Genomic DNA, 17,352 nt, shown 5'->3' with positions numbered 1-17,352 from the left:
TCCCACAATTAAAAAGGAAAAGGAATAAACCTTGGATAAATGGAAAAAATACAAACTTTGCTGGAACAAAGAAAAAAGTTAAAGAACAAACCTGAATATAAAAGCATGAATAAAAAAATAAAAAAAGAATGCAGGAAACCCAAATCAGAATGGATTAAGAATAAATGTATAGATATAAAAAACACAGAAGCAGGGAAATGTATGAAAAGATCAGAGAAATGACAAGCAGGACAAATACAATAAATCATGCAGCTGTCATTAGAAACTCAAGAGACCATATTCTAACGGATAAAAAAAAAAAGGAAAATGGATTGAATACACAAAGAAATAATATTCCTGAACAGACTGTAGAAGCACCACCCATTTTACTCTGTGAAGTTGAAAACACTGTCAGAAAACTAAAACCACATAAAGCTGCAGGAATAGATAATATTGAAAATTTATTTATCACTAGGTTAGACTATAATAGATTTAGTTTAATCCTTTATCCCAGTGAGAGCAAACAAAGTTTGCGCCTGAAAATATCTTCAGGACTAAATATAGTGTTGTACTATCTTATCCAGTAAGTAGTGCAACTCGTGGCAAAGGTGGAGCAAGCTACCAGGCACTTCTAACCCAGTATCTCCCATAATGCAAAACACATTTCCTATGTGGATATGTATACTGTTATGCATTAAAGGGATTGGCCATCTACCCAGACTAGTTTCGACCTTTATTGAGGTCTCTTCAGTGGGAGCCAGGCCCAGAGCTGGAGATACCAGGCAGAAGCAGTAGCAAGTCATCTGTGCCTATGGGAGTTGCCAAAAGGTTTATCACCTTTTTTAAAAATTACTCTGGATTTAGAGAAAGATGTTGCCACGAGTTGCCTAGGTGTTGCACTACTTACTGGATAAGATAGTACAACACTATATTTAGTCCTGAAGATATTTTCAGGCGCAAACTTTGTTTGCTCTCACTGGGATAAAGGATTAAACTAAATCTATTATAGTCTAACCTGGTGATAAATAAATTTTCAACATCTTTCTCTAAATCCAGAGTAATTTTTAAAAAAGGTGATAAACCTTTTGGCAACTCCCATAGGCACAGATGACTTGCTACTGCTTCTGCCTGGTATCTCCAGCTCTGGGCCTGGCTCCCACTGAAGAGACCTCAATAAAGGTCGAAACTAGTCTGGGTAGATGGCCAATCCCTTTAATGCATAACAGTATACATATCCACATAGGAAATGTGTTTTGCATTATGGGAGATACTGGGTTAGAAGTGCCTGGTAGCTTGCTCCACCTTTGCCACGAGTTGCCTAGGTGTTGCACTACTTACTGGATAAGATAGTACAACACTATATTTAGTCCTGAAGATATTTTCAGGCGCAAACTTTGTTTGCTCTCACTGGGATAAAGGATTAAACTAAATCTAGAATAGATAATATCTTGGCAGAATGGTTGAGGGCTCTCGATGAAGGAGGACTGAAATTTCTAACAAAATAATGCAATAAAATATACGAGACTGGATATCTACCCAAAGATATTAATCACTCAATTTTCATTCCAATTCCAAAAAAAAAAAAAACGCTACAAGATGTGAAGCATTCAGGACAATTAGCCTCATCAGTCAAGTATCAAAAGTCCTCCTATACGTTATTCTTGAGAGAAATAAAAGAAAAATAAAAAGAAATAAATGATACACAAAGTGGCTTCAAGGAAAATGTAGGTACTAGTGAAGATATTTTCAACATCAGAACCATCATAGAAAGATATCTAGAAAAACAAAAAGGTGTGTACCTCTGCTTCATAGATTACAAAAAGGCATTCGACAATGTTCAACATGAACAATTAATTGAAATCCTTTCAAAAACAGGCATGGATGGAAAAGACATTAGGCTAATAACTAATCTTTACTGGGAACAGACTGCATCTTTGAGAATAAATAGAGAGAGACCTCAGAAGAATTCCCAGTTCAGAAAGGTGCGAAACAAGGCTGTGTCTTTTCTCCGATTCCCTTTAACCTGTACACAGAAGAAATATTTAATAAAATTAGTAATCTCAAAGGAATCACTGTAGGGGCAAAAATATTAATAACCTAAGATATGCAAATGACACGGTTCTTCTAGCTGAAAACAAATATGACCTCAAGACTCTTATAGATGAAACCCTCGAGTACAGTGAACAGTTTAGCTTCAGTTTCAACTTTTAAAAGACAAAATTCATGATAATTCAAGAGAAAAGGAAATACCAAAAATGCACATCAATATAAAAGAAAATAAATTAGAACAGGTGCAAACATATACCTCGGACACACTTGATCACAAAGAATGGCAGGACAGAAGATGATATTAGCAAATGGATTGAAATTGCAACATCAGCTTTCAACAGTATGAAAAATCTACTGACATCTAGAGAATTAAATCTGAAAACAAGACTAAGAATCTCCAAATGCTACATATGGTCCACATTATTACACGGAGTAGAGACATGGACACTCTCCAATCTGAGTGTGAAAAACTTGGCCTTTGAAATGTGGATGCTGCGAAGAATTATGAGGTACTAGAGATGGTAGGTGTAAACAGGAGCCTCATGAAAGAAATTAAAAAGAGAAAAGTCAGCTATTTTGGACATATTCTGAGACATAACTCCCTACAAAGGACACTTCTCGAAGGAAGTGTTGAGGGAAAGAGAAGGAGAGGAAGACAAAGGTTGGAGTGGATGAAAAATATAGAAGACTGGACCTATCTCTCATATGAGAATGCAGCAGAGAGATGCAGAATAGGACATGGTGGAGACACGTGGTAGTAAATCTCCTGGAGGGAGAAAACCCCTGACAGGACAGGATATGGATCACATTATGAAGAAAAGTGGTATTAAATCTGATATCAAAATTTGCAATGTTAATTTTAGCTCTTACTTTATGCAGATGATGTTATTCTGAATAAATCCAGTATAAGTCTGCAAGATACTCGAATGACTGTTCTAATAAATTTGGTATAAAAATCAGCAATGAAAATAGTTCTTCCTCGTTGTGTGTATGGAGGAGGGAGGTCAAAGTCTAATTCACCTGAGCAAGTTGAAGGGTGGGCCACAGAACTGAGGAAGCCAAGGATGGTGAGTGATATTAGTGTCTCCTAGTAATTAAATTATTAGTATTTACCAACTGCACTTAAATGTTTGAATGAATTTATCTGACAAATAGAGGAGCAACTTTGGCCATGTATTCTAATTGATATGCAATTTCCTGTTATCATTTTTTTATGTGGGTTTTAATTTTGTTGAGCGATCTTTGTTTACCCTGATACTAGTTAACACATATTGATTTAGAAGAAGCACTTAAGTTTAAGTATTTTTAACTTCTTTAGGTCATTTTATTCCATAATATTGCCAGATGCTTAAATCCTCGAAGAAACATTGCTTAAGGAATCTGAAAAATAGTTTGTTTATACAAAGGAATAACCATTGTTGAGCACTTAGAAATAAACATACCATGCATCTATTAACACTTACAGTTAACAGAGTTATACAGCAACAAATAATACTAAGAGAAATGTTTTTTTCCTGCTTTCAAATAGCATGCTCAAGTTTTTGATTTCGAGTTATTTTGCTAGCTTTTGATTTCAGTTCAAGGAGCAAGTCCCCTTGAAAATTCTTCAAAGATAAGTGCAATACTGGGAGTGTGCTCATTATAAGGTCGATCCAATTAAGGTACCTTCTCCCAACCAGCAGAATGCAGGTTCAGAGACGTACCATGGGTATAGATGATTGTTTGTCTTTAAGTGGGAGATGAATTTAATCACTTGGTGTGAGCCACCACCTTATTGAAGCATGAAGTTACTTGAAAAGGTTCCATGTTTCATGTCTTGAGTATAGTTTCTAGATTGTGTAAAAATTAATATCCTTAGTCCACCAATGGTTTCAAAATTATAGGTATACAAGTGTTGACGAAAAAAAGGCAACATTTACCCTTAAAAATAACATCATTATCAAATTCCTGACATGTACCCTCAAGGGGTGTACAGGATATGATAGTACTACATGAAAAATTTACATCATTACTAACTTCCTATCTACAATTTTCCTCCAAATCAGTCTGTTACTTGTCAAGACTCCAACATTATCAGATCTTATGTTTCTATCGTCTGAGGCACTTTATACCGTATCAATCCACCTATATCTTGGTCTTCCTCTGGGTCGTTTTCCTGCCAACTTGGCAGGAAAATGACCTCCTTACTTACAAATTTAATTAAAACTGAAAACATAATATTTTATTTATCATTATTTTGTATTATTTTTCATTTGCTTTAAGTAAATTGCTATTGTTTATTTATTTTTCGTTAAAATTGTCAAATCAGTAAGTTTCTTATAAGTCAAGGTAAATGAATTAATTTGGATCAGTGGAAGTCAAACAGCGAACCGAGTGAATACGATTATAAGCAAAGTGTAAAAACTTGATTGTTGCTTAAATATTAAATATTCCAAAGCACACATCGATTTTTTACTTAGGTTAAGTCCCATGTGAATATTGTAAAAAAAAATAAACTTTGTTTGTCTCGGTATAGTTTGTATTAGATGTTTTTGTAAATAACTCTTTTGAAGCTAACTGTATATATTGCTTTAATAAGAATATGTTAGAGTGTTAAAAACATAGGTAATGTTTTTGTCGTTGAAGCTGTACATGGCAGCATTAGAAAGATTGTGATTGAAACTTGTATGTATGAGAAAGGCTTGCAGGCTCTAAGTGTAAACATCTCCAAAGTCAGTCAGAAAGAGTTCAAACAATTTTCCGATGGCCGGCAACTTACAAACAAAAGAAAGTGGAGGAGAACCAAAGGCATGCCGAACTTGAAACTTAAGATGCAAGATTCCTACCGATTCTTTGGGGTTTGCCAAACTTCATGCGAGGTCTCAGAGGAGGCCTGATAAAAAGCGACTGAAGCAAGCAGAAGGGGTCCCGGTTCCAGAATTGCTGTCAGAGAGGAGGCCGCCCGGTCCAGAGTCACCGTCAGAGAGACTGCCCGGATCCATGTTGCTTGAGAGAAGAGTTTCCCGCTTCCAGAAAGGAGCTTCTCGGTTCGAGACGTCGCTAGAGAGAGACTACTTATAGGCCGCAGATAAGGTTTCAAATTGCCAAAAGGAAGAGTTCCAATTGCCGGAGAAAAGTTTCCAGGCCAGGTTAATGTCAGACATTCACCAGTGTGTTGCGTTTTCATTACAATTTGATGAATCAAATGACTTCACTGATATTGCTCAGTTAATGGTATTTATTTGCATGGTATTTGAAGATTATTCAAGTAAAGAACTTTTGAAAATTATACCATTATTGGGAAGGACTAGGGGAGAAGACATTTTTTCAGCATTTGATGAATTTGTGAAACAATACAAACTTCTGCTTTTTAAACTGGTGTCTATTACTACTGATGGTGCTCCTGCAATGATAGGTAATAAATCAGGCTTCATTTCATTATGTAAAAACGATGACAAATATCCAGATTTATTAACGTACCATTGTATTATTCACCAACAAGTACTGTAGTAAAAGATTAAACACAAAATATGTTTTGGATATTACATTTAAAATTGTAAATTCTGTTCGAGGAAAAGCCCTGCAATGCCGGTTATTTAAATTGCAGGCAGATGATGATAGGGAACTTCTGTTCTACAATAATGTTCGCTGGCTCAGCGGAAGTCAGTTTTTAGAAAGATTTCTTGTATTAATTAACGATATAAAAATTTTTCTTGTTGAAAAAGGAGATATTTATCCACAATTGAGTGATAAAAGATGGTTGTTACACTTATCATTTTTAGTAGATTTCTGTACGAAATTAAGTAATTTAAATTTAGAGTTACAAGGTAGAGATAAAAATTTAATTGACATGTGAAGTTCAATAAAAACTTTCTAACAATACTTACTTTTATTAAAGAAAAATATAAATGACTGTGAATTTAGACATCTCCCATATTTATTAAAATTTTTTGAACAAAATCAAGAAATGCTTCTCTATGATTTAAAAGAATTTATTCGTGAAATAGAATTAGTTGAGGAAGAAATAAATTCAAGATTTAAAGATTTTGAATAAAACTGAAATGATTGTATCTTTTATCAATAATCCATTTCAAGAAAACTTGAACATCACAGAAATTTTAATAAAATTAGTGGGCTGTTTGATATAAACCAAGCTGAAGTAGAACTTGAGATAATATATATTCAGAATAGTTTACATTTAAAATCAATAAACAATGAAGTCATTTGGAAGTATGCGCATGAAAAATTCCCAATATTAACTGATATTGAGCGAAAAAGTCTGTCTTGTTTTGGATTGACATACTTGTCAGAATCCGCTTTTTCAAATATGACCGTCATAAAAAATCAATTAAGAAACCAAATTACAAATGATCATTTGGATGATTGTCTGCGATTGGCCACTTCTTCATATCAACTTGACTGTGAAAATATTGCAAGGTCCAAACAATGCCAAATTTCACATTAACTTTTTTTTTAATCAACCAGCATTTCCTGTAACTTGTGAGTTTGTAATCAATCTATTGTTTTTTCTAACTTTGGTTTTCCAAAATAGAGAAATAAATATTTTATTCCAATATATATATATATATTTTTTTTTTTTTTTTTTTGTATTAAAATAATTAAAAGTGATAAATAAAGTTTTAAATATACAAATAAAGTTTTTAGTTGTTTGTGCGTAATCAGATATCAGGTTGGGGGAATGTGATCTATATAAGAGAGTAGATCGCCAAATAACTTTTTATAGAAAAGTAGCTCACATAGTAAAAAAAGGTTGAACACCACTGTTCTATGTAAATGGATGATTTCTGAGTGCTATACAAGATGAAACCTTGATTTTTGACTATATGACTGTATAATTATTATTATTATTCCGGGCAACTCGAAGGAGTCGACAGACTCATCGAGGGAGGCCCTAACATCATATCAAGAACAACTATTCGACATTCACACAGTATCTATCATACCTTGCCTTTAAGTCAATCATGGTCATAGCACCCACAACAGACTCTGGCAGCTTATTCCACTCATTCACCACTCTCCAAGTAAAAAACCTAGCTCTAACACCCCTGCTAACCACATTCTTGCCCAGCTTCCATGTATGGCTCCTAGTCCTCCCACCAGTAGTCCTATACTCAAAAATATCTTCTTGATTTATCTTATAGAAACCCTTCAGTAATTTGAATGTCTCAATCATATCATCCCTTTTCCGCCTATCGACCAATTTTTGCAACCCACAAATCTCCAACCTGTTCTCATAAGATTCATTCCACAGACCTGCTATCATCTTGGTGACTCGTCTCTGGATCCTCTCCAACTCCTCCCTATCAAGAAGAAACCCTGGCGTCCATATCTGGGCACAGTAGTCTAGGTGGGTTCTTATCAAGGCTCGATACAGAGGAACAATAACTTGTTTGTCTCTGCTTGTTAAAGTATTTTTCAGAGGCTAAGTGATTTGATGAGCTGATTTAGCCACTTTTGCAATGTGCCCCCTAAACTTCAATTCCCTATCCACCAACACTCCCAAATCCCTGGCCTCATCAATCTCCTGGAGTACAGTTCCACCAATGTGATATACTGCTGCTATTTCACCCCAAAATGCATAATCTTACACTTTGCCACATTAAATTGACATCCATTTTCCCTAGCCCAGTCCTCCAAACTATCCAAATCATCCTGCAAAATTTTGACATCCTGTGCACTCACAATTGCTCTACCCAACTTTGCATCATCAGCTAACAAGTGAACACTTCCTCTCAGATCCATTCCTATATCATTGATGAACAAATTGAAAAGCAGTGGTCCAAGAACAGAACCCTGTGGCACACCACTAGTCACAAGCCGTCTTTTGGACTCAACTCCTGAATAAACCACTCTCTGGTATCTCTCCATCAACCACCCTCTTATCCATCTCACCAACCCTATATCCATCCCCATCTGCTCCAGTTTACTGATTAGAGTTCCATGTGGTATCCTGTCAAAGGCCTTGGCAAGGTCCAGTAGAATCACTGTAAACCCATTACCCTTATCCAGTTCAGCCGTCACTGTGTTATAAAACGTGAGCAAGTTACTGAGGCATGATCTACTCTTCACAAAACCATGTTGTCCCCCATACAATATCCCATTTTCATCTATCCAATCCTGTATTCTTTTCTTGACGAATTTCTCCAAGACCCTGACAACGATTCTTGATATGCTAATCGGTTGGTAATTTACAACAGCAGTCTTGGAACCTCCTTTATGCAGTGGAATTATTTTCCCCTCTTTCCACCCCTTCTGGACTAACCCAGACCCGAGACTCAAATTAAACAAAATGGTCAAGGGTACTGACAATTCTTTAGCTGCTTCACGTACAACACGAGCTGATATACCATCCAATCCCACAGATGTATTGACATCGAGGTTTTGCAATAGACTACTCACCTTCACTTCATTCACCACAATTCCCATATAACCTATTAGTTCATTCATTTCTGCAATTTCACCACCTGGATGATATATTCTTGCAAAGTGCTTGTTCAGTAACTCAACTATATCAACTGATTCGGCATTCTTTAAAATCATTCTGCCATATACATTTTTTCTTTTACTTGCAACATATCGAAAAAACTGTTTAGGATTCTCTTTAGCCTGCATTGCCAATGTTTTTTTGTAATGCTTTTTTGCTTTTCTTACCACACTCGTTACTCTTCTGGCCTGCGCTTTATACCGTTCATGTGCCTGCCGGTCACCTTTCTCCTTAAATTCCCTCCATAGTTCTTTCTTTTTTTTTGCAGCTCAAGCTTAATGGTGTTATTTATCCATTTAACCCCTACTTGATTTATTATTCGGACTCTAGGTATACAGTCAGCCTCCCATACACTATCAACTTCTAGCTCTTGCAGTTGTAGATGCCATGGCACTGAACCAATCAAACTCCTAAGCTTGTCATACTTACCAGCCCGATAATTCCACATGTACCCTTTCTTAATTGTAAATCCACAATTAACCGTGATATATTCTCTTAAAAGCTGGGAGGTTATTGTGAAGATAAGGCACTAAAGCTGGTGAACAACTCATGTCATGTTGCTGTGTAAGGCATGAGAGGTAACACCTAATTTATCTTTGGATTGGTGGACAACGTCACAGAAATGTTCGCTCTTTTTCAGATTCCAATTTATTTTTTTTTCCGGTTTGATTTATGTAAATCTTACCACAAGATCAGAGTATTTTTGGAAAGGAATGCCATCTTTGAAGAATCATAAAAGGCTTATTTTCTTAAAATAAGTTAAGGTCTGCTTAACTAGGAGCGTATTTGTCATATTATATTTACCCATGCATTCTGCTCGCCCACTACTTATAGAAAAATCTCATCACATTCCTCTTCACCATACCTTTACACAACTATCATGGGCGGCTTTCCCTCTCTTTTAAATATCTTTATTATATCATCTCTTTTTCTGCCTATCTACCAAACTCTTCAATTTATAACTGGTAATTAATTTACGGAATTGACAACGCATATAAAGTAAATTAATTAAAGATAACTTTAATGAATCACTTCTATATTTCGGCAATGTCACATTGCCATCTTCGGGAACATAAAGATATGGTATGTGCACTAAGGAACTAACAAAGCAAATGAGGAAGAAAATAAGAACTAATTTTGTTCCTAAAGTCCTAATGGTGCCCTCTTGCAGGCTAATTTGGTAGTCTTGGCAGTTGGGCTGAAGTTCTCACAATGAAAGTCTCCCAAATTTGGGGCAGTTTCATGCACCCAAATTTGTTGAGGTTAGGAACGTTTTTTAGAGCTGCTGAAGATTCTTTGAATAGTCTTTCGTATTTAAACTTGCTGCGATGGATTATTTTTGTCTTCTTCCAATGAATTTTATGGTGGGTATCTAGGGCATGGTCTGCCAGCCCAGAGCGGCTGTACTGGTGAAACCGGATGTAGTCTTGGTGTTCTGAAATCCTGATATTTGTTGTTCTGCCTGTTTGGCCAAAGTAGGACAATTTGCAGCTGCAAGGGACCTGGTATACACCAGGTAGGTCTAGGGGAAGTGGTTGGTCTTTGGTAGAGCGGATAAGGGATGCCAACTTTTTATATGGTCTGTAACAGGAAGTAAGGTCATATTTTTTGAGGATATTAGTTATTTTTTCAGAGGTGCCCTGGATGTAGGGGATAGTGATAGACTTGGTGTAGTCTTTATTGTGGAGGGGGGAGGGGGGTTGTGGTTTATAGGTTTTAGTATTTTTTGGTTTTTTTTGGGGTTGTAGCCATTGGCTAAGAAAGTGTTGAGGATGTGGTTTAGTTCCATAGTCAGGGCCTTGTCATCTGAGCAGATTAATTTTGCCCTGTTATGTAGTGTTTTTATCACCCCATATTGTTGTGAGGGGGGGGGGATTGTTGGTGAATGTATCTGCCAGTGTGGGTGGGTTTTCTGTAAACAGAGAAAACCAAAGTTCCATCAAGCTGGCGGGTGATTAACGTGTCTAGGAAGGGGAGGGTGTTGTTTTCCTCTTTTTCTAAGGTGAACTGGACTCTGGGATGTTGGTTGTTTAAGTGTGCTAGGAAGGAGTGGAGTGTATCTGAGCCATGTGGCCAAATAGCAAACACATCATCCACATAACGAAGCCAAATAGTGGGTTTTTGTGGGGCGGAGTTTAAGGCTTTCTCTTCAAATGTCTCCATAAAGAAATTGGCCAAGGGTGGGTAAAGTGGTGAACCCATGGCTGTCCCCTCTATCTGTTTGTAGAACTTTCCTTGCCAAACGAAATAGCCTGAGTTCATTGTGAACTGAAATAGGGCTGAGATATCGGGAGGAAACTTGGCTCGGATGAGCTCAAAGGTTTCTTTGAGTGGGACATTAGTGAATAGGGAGGAGACGTCAAAACTGACCATTATGTCAGTGTGTTGGAGTGTGAGGTTTTCTATACTGGCTTTAAAGTGGGCCGAGTTTTTTATGTGTGATGGTGTGTTGCCAGTGTAGTGTGTGAGCGTTTTGGCTAATTTATATGTGGGGGAATCAATGCCATCCACTATGGGACGTAATGGCACATTTTGTTTATGTATTTTTGGGAGTCCATATAATCGGGGGGGGGGGGGGTCTAGAGTTATAAGGTTTAAGTTTGTTGGTGACTTCCACAGGCCAAGAAATGACTTTCTTGAGGAGTCTGTGGATAGTTCTGATCTGAGAGTTGGTCGGATTATATTCAATGGGGAGGTAAGTAGTACGGTCTCGTATTAAAGAATTTAGCTTACCTTTGTAGTCTTTTTGATTGAGTACCACAGTGGCGCTTCCCTTATCAGCTTTGGTGATTACTATTTTTTTGTTGTTTTTTAATTCTTGTAGGGCTGTATATTCGTTTTTGGATAAGTTGGATTTTGGAGGTTTGGCTTTCGTGAGAACACCGACTACATCCAGTCTCACGTTGTTGGCGATGTGGTTAGGCAGGTTGCGAATTCCACGCTCTATTTGGATCATGATTTCTTCAGCAGGTATCCTTTTTGGAGCTAGGGCGAAATTGTGACCACGTGAAAGTGCAGTGAGTGCTTCAGGCTTTAAAACTGCCGACGAGAGGTTGACTACTGTGTTGAGTGGTGGCTGGGGTACAGAAGTAGAAGTCTTTGTCAGGTTTTCGTATTTTTTCACGTGTCGACTACGTATTTTTTCGAATTCCTTTCTTGCCGATGTGCATGAGATGTCATGAAGTATCGACCATAGATCAAGGCCGAGTGTGTTAGATGTGTTTGTTTGCTGTGTGTTTGCTATTTGGCCACATGGCTCAGATACACTCCACTCCTTCCTAGCACACTTAAACAACCAACATCCCAGAGTCCAGTTCACCTTAGAAAAAGAGGAAAACAACACCCTCCCCTTCCTAGACACGTTAATCACCCGCCAGCTTGATGGAACTTTGGTTTTCTCTGTTTACAGAAAACCCACCCACACTGGCAGATACATTCACCAGCAATCCCCCCCCCCCCTCACAACAATATGGGGTGATAAAAACACTATATAACAGGGCAAAATTAATCTGCTCAGATGACAAGGCCCTGACTATGGAACTAAACCACATCCTCAACACTTTCTTAGCCAATGGCTACAACCCCAAAAAAATCCAAAAAATACTAAAACCTATAAACCACAACCCCCCTCCCCCCCTCCACAATAAAGACTACACCAAGTCTATCACTATCCCCTACATCCAGGGCACCTCTGAAAAAATAACTAATATCCTCAAAAAATATGACCTTACTTCCTGTTACAGACCATATAAAAAGTTGGCATCCCTTATCCGCTCTACCAAAGACCAACCACTTCCCCTAGACCTACCTGGTGTATACCAGGTCCCTTGCAGCTGCAAATTGTCCTACTTTGGCCAAACAGGCAGAACAACAAATATCAGGATTTCAGAACACCAAGACTACATCCGGTTTCACCAGTACAGCCGCTCTGGGCTGGCAGACCATGCCCTAGATACCCACCATAAAATTCGTTGGAAGAAGACAAAAATAATCCAATCTTCAGCAGCTCTAAAAAACGTTCCTAACCTCAACAAATTTGGGTGCATGAAACTGCCCCAAATTTGGGAGACTTTCATTGTGAGAACTTCAGCCCAACTGCCAAGACTACCAAATTAGCCCGCAAGAGGGCACCATTAGGACTTTAGGAACAAAATTAGTTCTTATTTTCTTCCTCATTTGCTTTGTTAGTTCCTTAGTGCACATACCATATCTTTATGTTCCCGAAGATGGCAATGTGACATTGCCGAAATATAGAAGTGATTCATTAAAGTTATCTTTAATTAATTTACTTTATATGCATTGTCAATTCCGTAAATTAATTACCAGTTATGTCTAACCAATGTATAAGTCTTACTACTAGAATCTTCAATTTATATTATCACAAAACCACCATCTCATTCCTACTGGGTAGTAACATGATGTGTAGTCTTTGCAAAACTTGCAGTGTTCCGTCTAAACTTCAGTCCACTGTCATCCATTAACCCAGATAATTGCACATTTCCATTAATACATGATCATGTATTTCTTCACTCCAAAATGCAATACATTGCACTTATTAAAACTAAACCCCCACACATTTGTCCAGACTAAAAGTCTTTTTCAATCTTCCTGAACAGAATTAACATTAACATCAGCAACATTCCTTCTCTTCAACTTTGCATCATCAGCACATATTTGAAGATCCCCAGTCTATTCATAAAAATATCATTAACAAATTAAACAGCCACCACGGCTCACGATCAGAATCCTGCAGCACACTACTGGTTATTTTCCTTTTCTCAAATACTGCCCCATTGTTCAGAGCCGGTTTCCAATCCATATAATCAAGCTATTATCCATGAAAGTATAGATTAAAATGATAAATTGAGATTTAAATGTCAGTTCAGTACTATTTATATAAGTAGCAGATATTTTGGAATAAACATGTTCATTGCAGACATTAACTAAATTTGAATAACCAAAGGATAACAGGTGTAACAATCAGTTAATAGTTCTTCTGCAAGATGAGGCATTAGAACAATGTTATATAGAATTATTTGAATCCTTCTTAGAGGGATAGCAACAGCCTTTTTTTTATTAAAGTTATTCAAGATGATGCTTTCCTGTTTTTTTGGAATGCTTAATCCATCATTCCATTTCAGGCTGGGGAGGGGATACATAATTGCTTCTGAACACTTCTGGAATAAGCCTTTACTTCTGTGTATCTTTTCTGTTTTTCTTCACATTTTAAAAGAATTAAATAACATTGCTTAATTTTCATGAAGTGATTTATTTCACACAGAATTTTCACCCTAGTATCAAGAGATCATCATTTATCTCATATAAAATTTTATATGAAATAAATCATTTCATGTAAATTTTCTGTTATTTATTTCTTTTAAAGCATGCCTACTTATGTTTAAATTTGTTGACTGCAACTAGTTAGAGAAATATTTTCTGACTAGTTGCAGAGTTCTTTACCTCACCAATCCAGATTTATCCTTAAAATATAACTGTGACATCCTTGTTTTATTTTATTTTATTTTATTTACTTTATAACATCAGTATCATGGATGCTTCCAAAATTTTTTTTGTATAATTTATAAATTCCCCTTCCCTCCCTCATAAACACATAGACCTACTCAATGCCTGTTTCTGTGAATCCTATTCATGAAAATTAGTTCAAAACCTTTACTTTATTTGGTATTCTGGGTGAGATAAAGGTCAACTAAACCATAAATCCTTGACACAAAGAGGTGGTAGTGTTTCACACTAGGTGATGGTGATAGGTGGTAGTGTTTCACACTAGGTGATGGTGATAGGTGGTAGTGTTTCACACTAGGTGATGAGCACACTTGTTAATCCTAATAAATTTCCTAAGGTGAAAGAAGTTTTTTATAAACATTGATGCACACCAAAATTTCAACCACACAGTTAAGCAAAAGCTAGTGAGCATTAGCCATGATAAATTTACTATTAAAATATTTAATGTGAAAAAATGTTATTGTGTGTGCATATATACACAATACGAAATTTCATTTTTATTCCAGGAATGCACAATCGTGAAGTAATAGAGCAGGTGGAGCGAGGCTACCGCATGCCCAAGCCTACAAACTGTGAATGTCCTGATTCAGTATACACTATGATGTTGCAATGCTGGGATGCTGACCCAGATAAAAGGCCTACATTTGAGTTCCTGTTTGGATTCTTTGATGACTACTTTGTCTCCACAGAACCAAGTTATAAAGATGCAGAAGAATTTTGAATTCTGCACACACTATCTGTGCTATTGTTATACCACTCAAGACTTGTTTTTATTGAAAGTAGTGGAAACTAGTGAAAACGATCAATCTCTGTTTACTGTGATCAAACCAGTTTTAAGCTGCAATTATATATTTGTCTCTAAAAATTAAGAGAAAGTTTCTGTGTATATGAGGGAGAAAGAGAGGAGAGAAAATGTGTGAGTGGGTGGAACAGAAAATCTGTATCATTTGTTTACTTACATCATCATTGTTAATTAAAGAAAAAGTCACTTTCTCTTCTAAAGTGAAAATCTAACAACACTTAATAATATGAAATATCAGTAGGCAATCCCTGTGACTTTTTTTTTTTTTTTTTGGTTTGTTTGAAATATACAGGTTTTGACATGTAGTTCCATATGATATTATTTGTTAGGTTAAAATTTGTTTCTTTTAAGACAGCATATTGTTTATATGGTCTCATATAAAGTTATTTCATATACACATTGTGACTATTTCAATGCTCAGCCCCTTTTTTTTTCTTAATGTATTGTAAGAGAATATATGGATTTAATTATGTGTAGTTATGCAGAATGATGCTATGCTCTAAATAATATATGGTGAAAATATTTTGTATCACTGCCATAGGTATACTTAAGCCCTGTGTTAATGTGTATTAATTCAGAGGGCTTGGCAGAGGACCAACCACCCACCCACTGCTTCCATGAGTAATTCATTTCCCAGAAAAAAAAAAAAAAAAAAAAAAAAAAAAGGAAAAAAAAAGCATATACTTTGTAAGAATATTTTTTAACACCAGGACCGTTCTTCTACAGTGTGGATTAACTTCTGTGATCTGATGTGCCGTGCTATTTCTGGTTTTTTAATGGTAATTTTGCTGATCTACAAATAGAGTTGTATATTCTTAGCTTAATGTTAAAGAGTCAGTATTTGTAATAGTTTTTTTTTTTTTTTTTTTGTATATACTAATGCATGTCGACTGAAGAACAGAAAATCGATGGGGCACATATGCGTGTGCACACAAAGCAAAAGTGTATAACATCGAACAGGTGTTATGTTTTAATTGGACTGTGAATGTTGTAGATGTATACAAATCAGCTGAAACCGTATTTTTAGTAAATACTGAGAAATATTCATTTTTTGGTCATTATTTTATTAATGATATGAAATTTCTAGATGTGAGAAGTTTTATCTTTTTAAAAAATTCTGTAATGTATAAATGCTCTCAAAAATCATTTGTTAATTTTGTATAGACAGTGCTGGCAGCCTGCATTTTCAGCAAAAACCAATCACTTTAGAAAATTTTGTAAACCAATATCTGTGACATGAACGTGGTTCAAGAGGTCCAGATTCTCCTTTCCATTCCCTGCCTCTGTAATGCTTTATTACAACTAAGTGCCACTGATTTACTACAAGCATTTGTGAAATTTCACCCTTGTATTGAACCTCTCTCTCTCTCACTAGTTGCTAGTATATAAATAAGTAATAGTAAAAAAAAATTAATTTTGAAGAAACAGGTCACCTTTATCCCCATAAGAAAATCTGAGCATGTTTATTTCATTTGGAAAATCAGGTTCGATAAATCCTCCCCCCCCCCCCCCCGCCATCCATACTTCCTTTAGGAAAATCCAGTGTGTGCACCACTGATATAAATAAATGTATTTATACTTGCATAAAAATGATAACTTCTGTTTATAAAATATTTTACTGTATGCATTGAAACATTCTCAAAGAACTATTGAATTTTCACAAAATTTCTCGATTCAAAAATAACCTTGTTAGCAATGATAAGTTTGTGAGATTAAGAAATGGCTTTTATGTTCTGCTTTTTTATATAAATAAATAAATATATATATATATATATATATTTTTAATGAGCAGTGCCATTTAAGAGGGAGATAAGGTATATTTTAATGAGTGTTATTATGGAAAAATATGATTTTTTAAAAAGTATTGAATGATATAGCAGACCGATTGTTATTAATACATAGGTGTAATGTACAGAGGAAAATTTAAAAAAAAATGCTGACTGAAGTTGAATAATTATAAATTAAGGCCATCTTTGGCATTCACTTTTTTAACAATTTAAAAAAATCTGTAAAAAAAAACATTCCACATTGTCTTTTGTATTCATATTTGAAATGGAAATATTCAAGAATGAAGTTTGCTATTTGTGAGTTCTTTTAATACTAAGCATAAATGAATTATAATAGAAACAGGAATATATAGAAATATCCCATATTTCTCTGTCCCTTATTTGATTTCAGACTCAGTTGCAGTGCTATATTCAACTACAGCTGCACATTTATTGTTTATTTGCAGTTTGAAAGTTGGTATTGTTGAGGGTTATTGGAAATGATGATTCATTTAATTTAATTATCTAGCATTAATGCATAAATGATGTACTTCTCTTCCCAAAATGAACAGCATGAAATTCAAGCTTAAAATATTTCAAATTTACCACATTTTCTACAGTTAAATTTTCATGCTATTCAAATCAAGCTGTGCTTCTTCAAAGCTTGATTTTCTGCAGTCAAAATATCCAAACAGTAAAGTCGTCTTCCTTAGGAAGACTTTAACAGCCACAACACAAACTGCCTTCCC

The 17,352-nt window shown here is 35.8% G+C and overlaps 1 protein-coding gene across 1 annotated transcript in view; it reads left to right on the top strand.

The window, feature by feature from the left end:
* LOC150095215 (tyrosine-protein kinase Fyn-like) overlaps positions 1–16,910 on the top strand; it is a 269,513-nt gene extending 252,603 nt beyond the window's left edge. The window contains exon 13 of the mRNA XM_090410832.1: positions 14,542–16,910. Coding sequence (XP_090266958.1) covers positions 14,542–14,756 — 215 coding nt within the window. The 3' untranslated portion in view covers positions 14,757–16,910. The remainder of the gene's footprint in view (positions 1–14,541) is intronic.
* The last annotated feature ends 442 nt before the right edge of the window (positions 16,911–17,352 follow it).

The sequence above is a fragment of the Typopeltis vanoorti genome, chromosome 20 (assembly GCF_054136105.1).
Source record: "Typopeltis vanoorti isolate ZY-2024b chromosome 20, IOZ_Tvanoo_1.0, whole genome shotgun sequence".
Classification (NCBI taxonomy): Eukaryota; Metazoa; Arthropoda; class Arachnida; order Uropygi; family Thelyphonidae; genus Typopeltis; species Typopeltis vanoorti.
The sequence above is the reverse complement of the archived record's forward strand: the minus strand, read 5'-3'. Positions and strand labels throughout refer to the sequence as shown.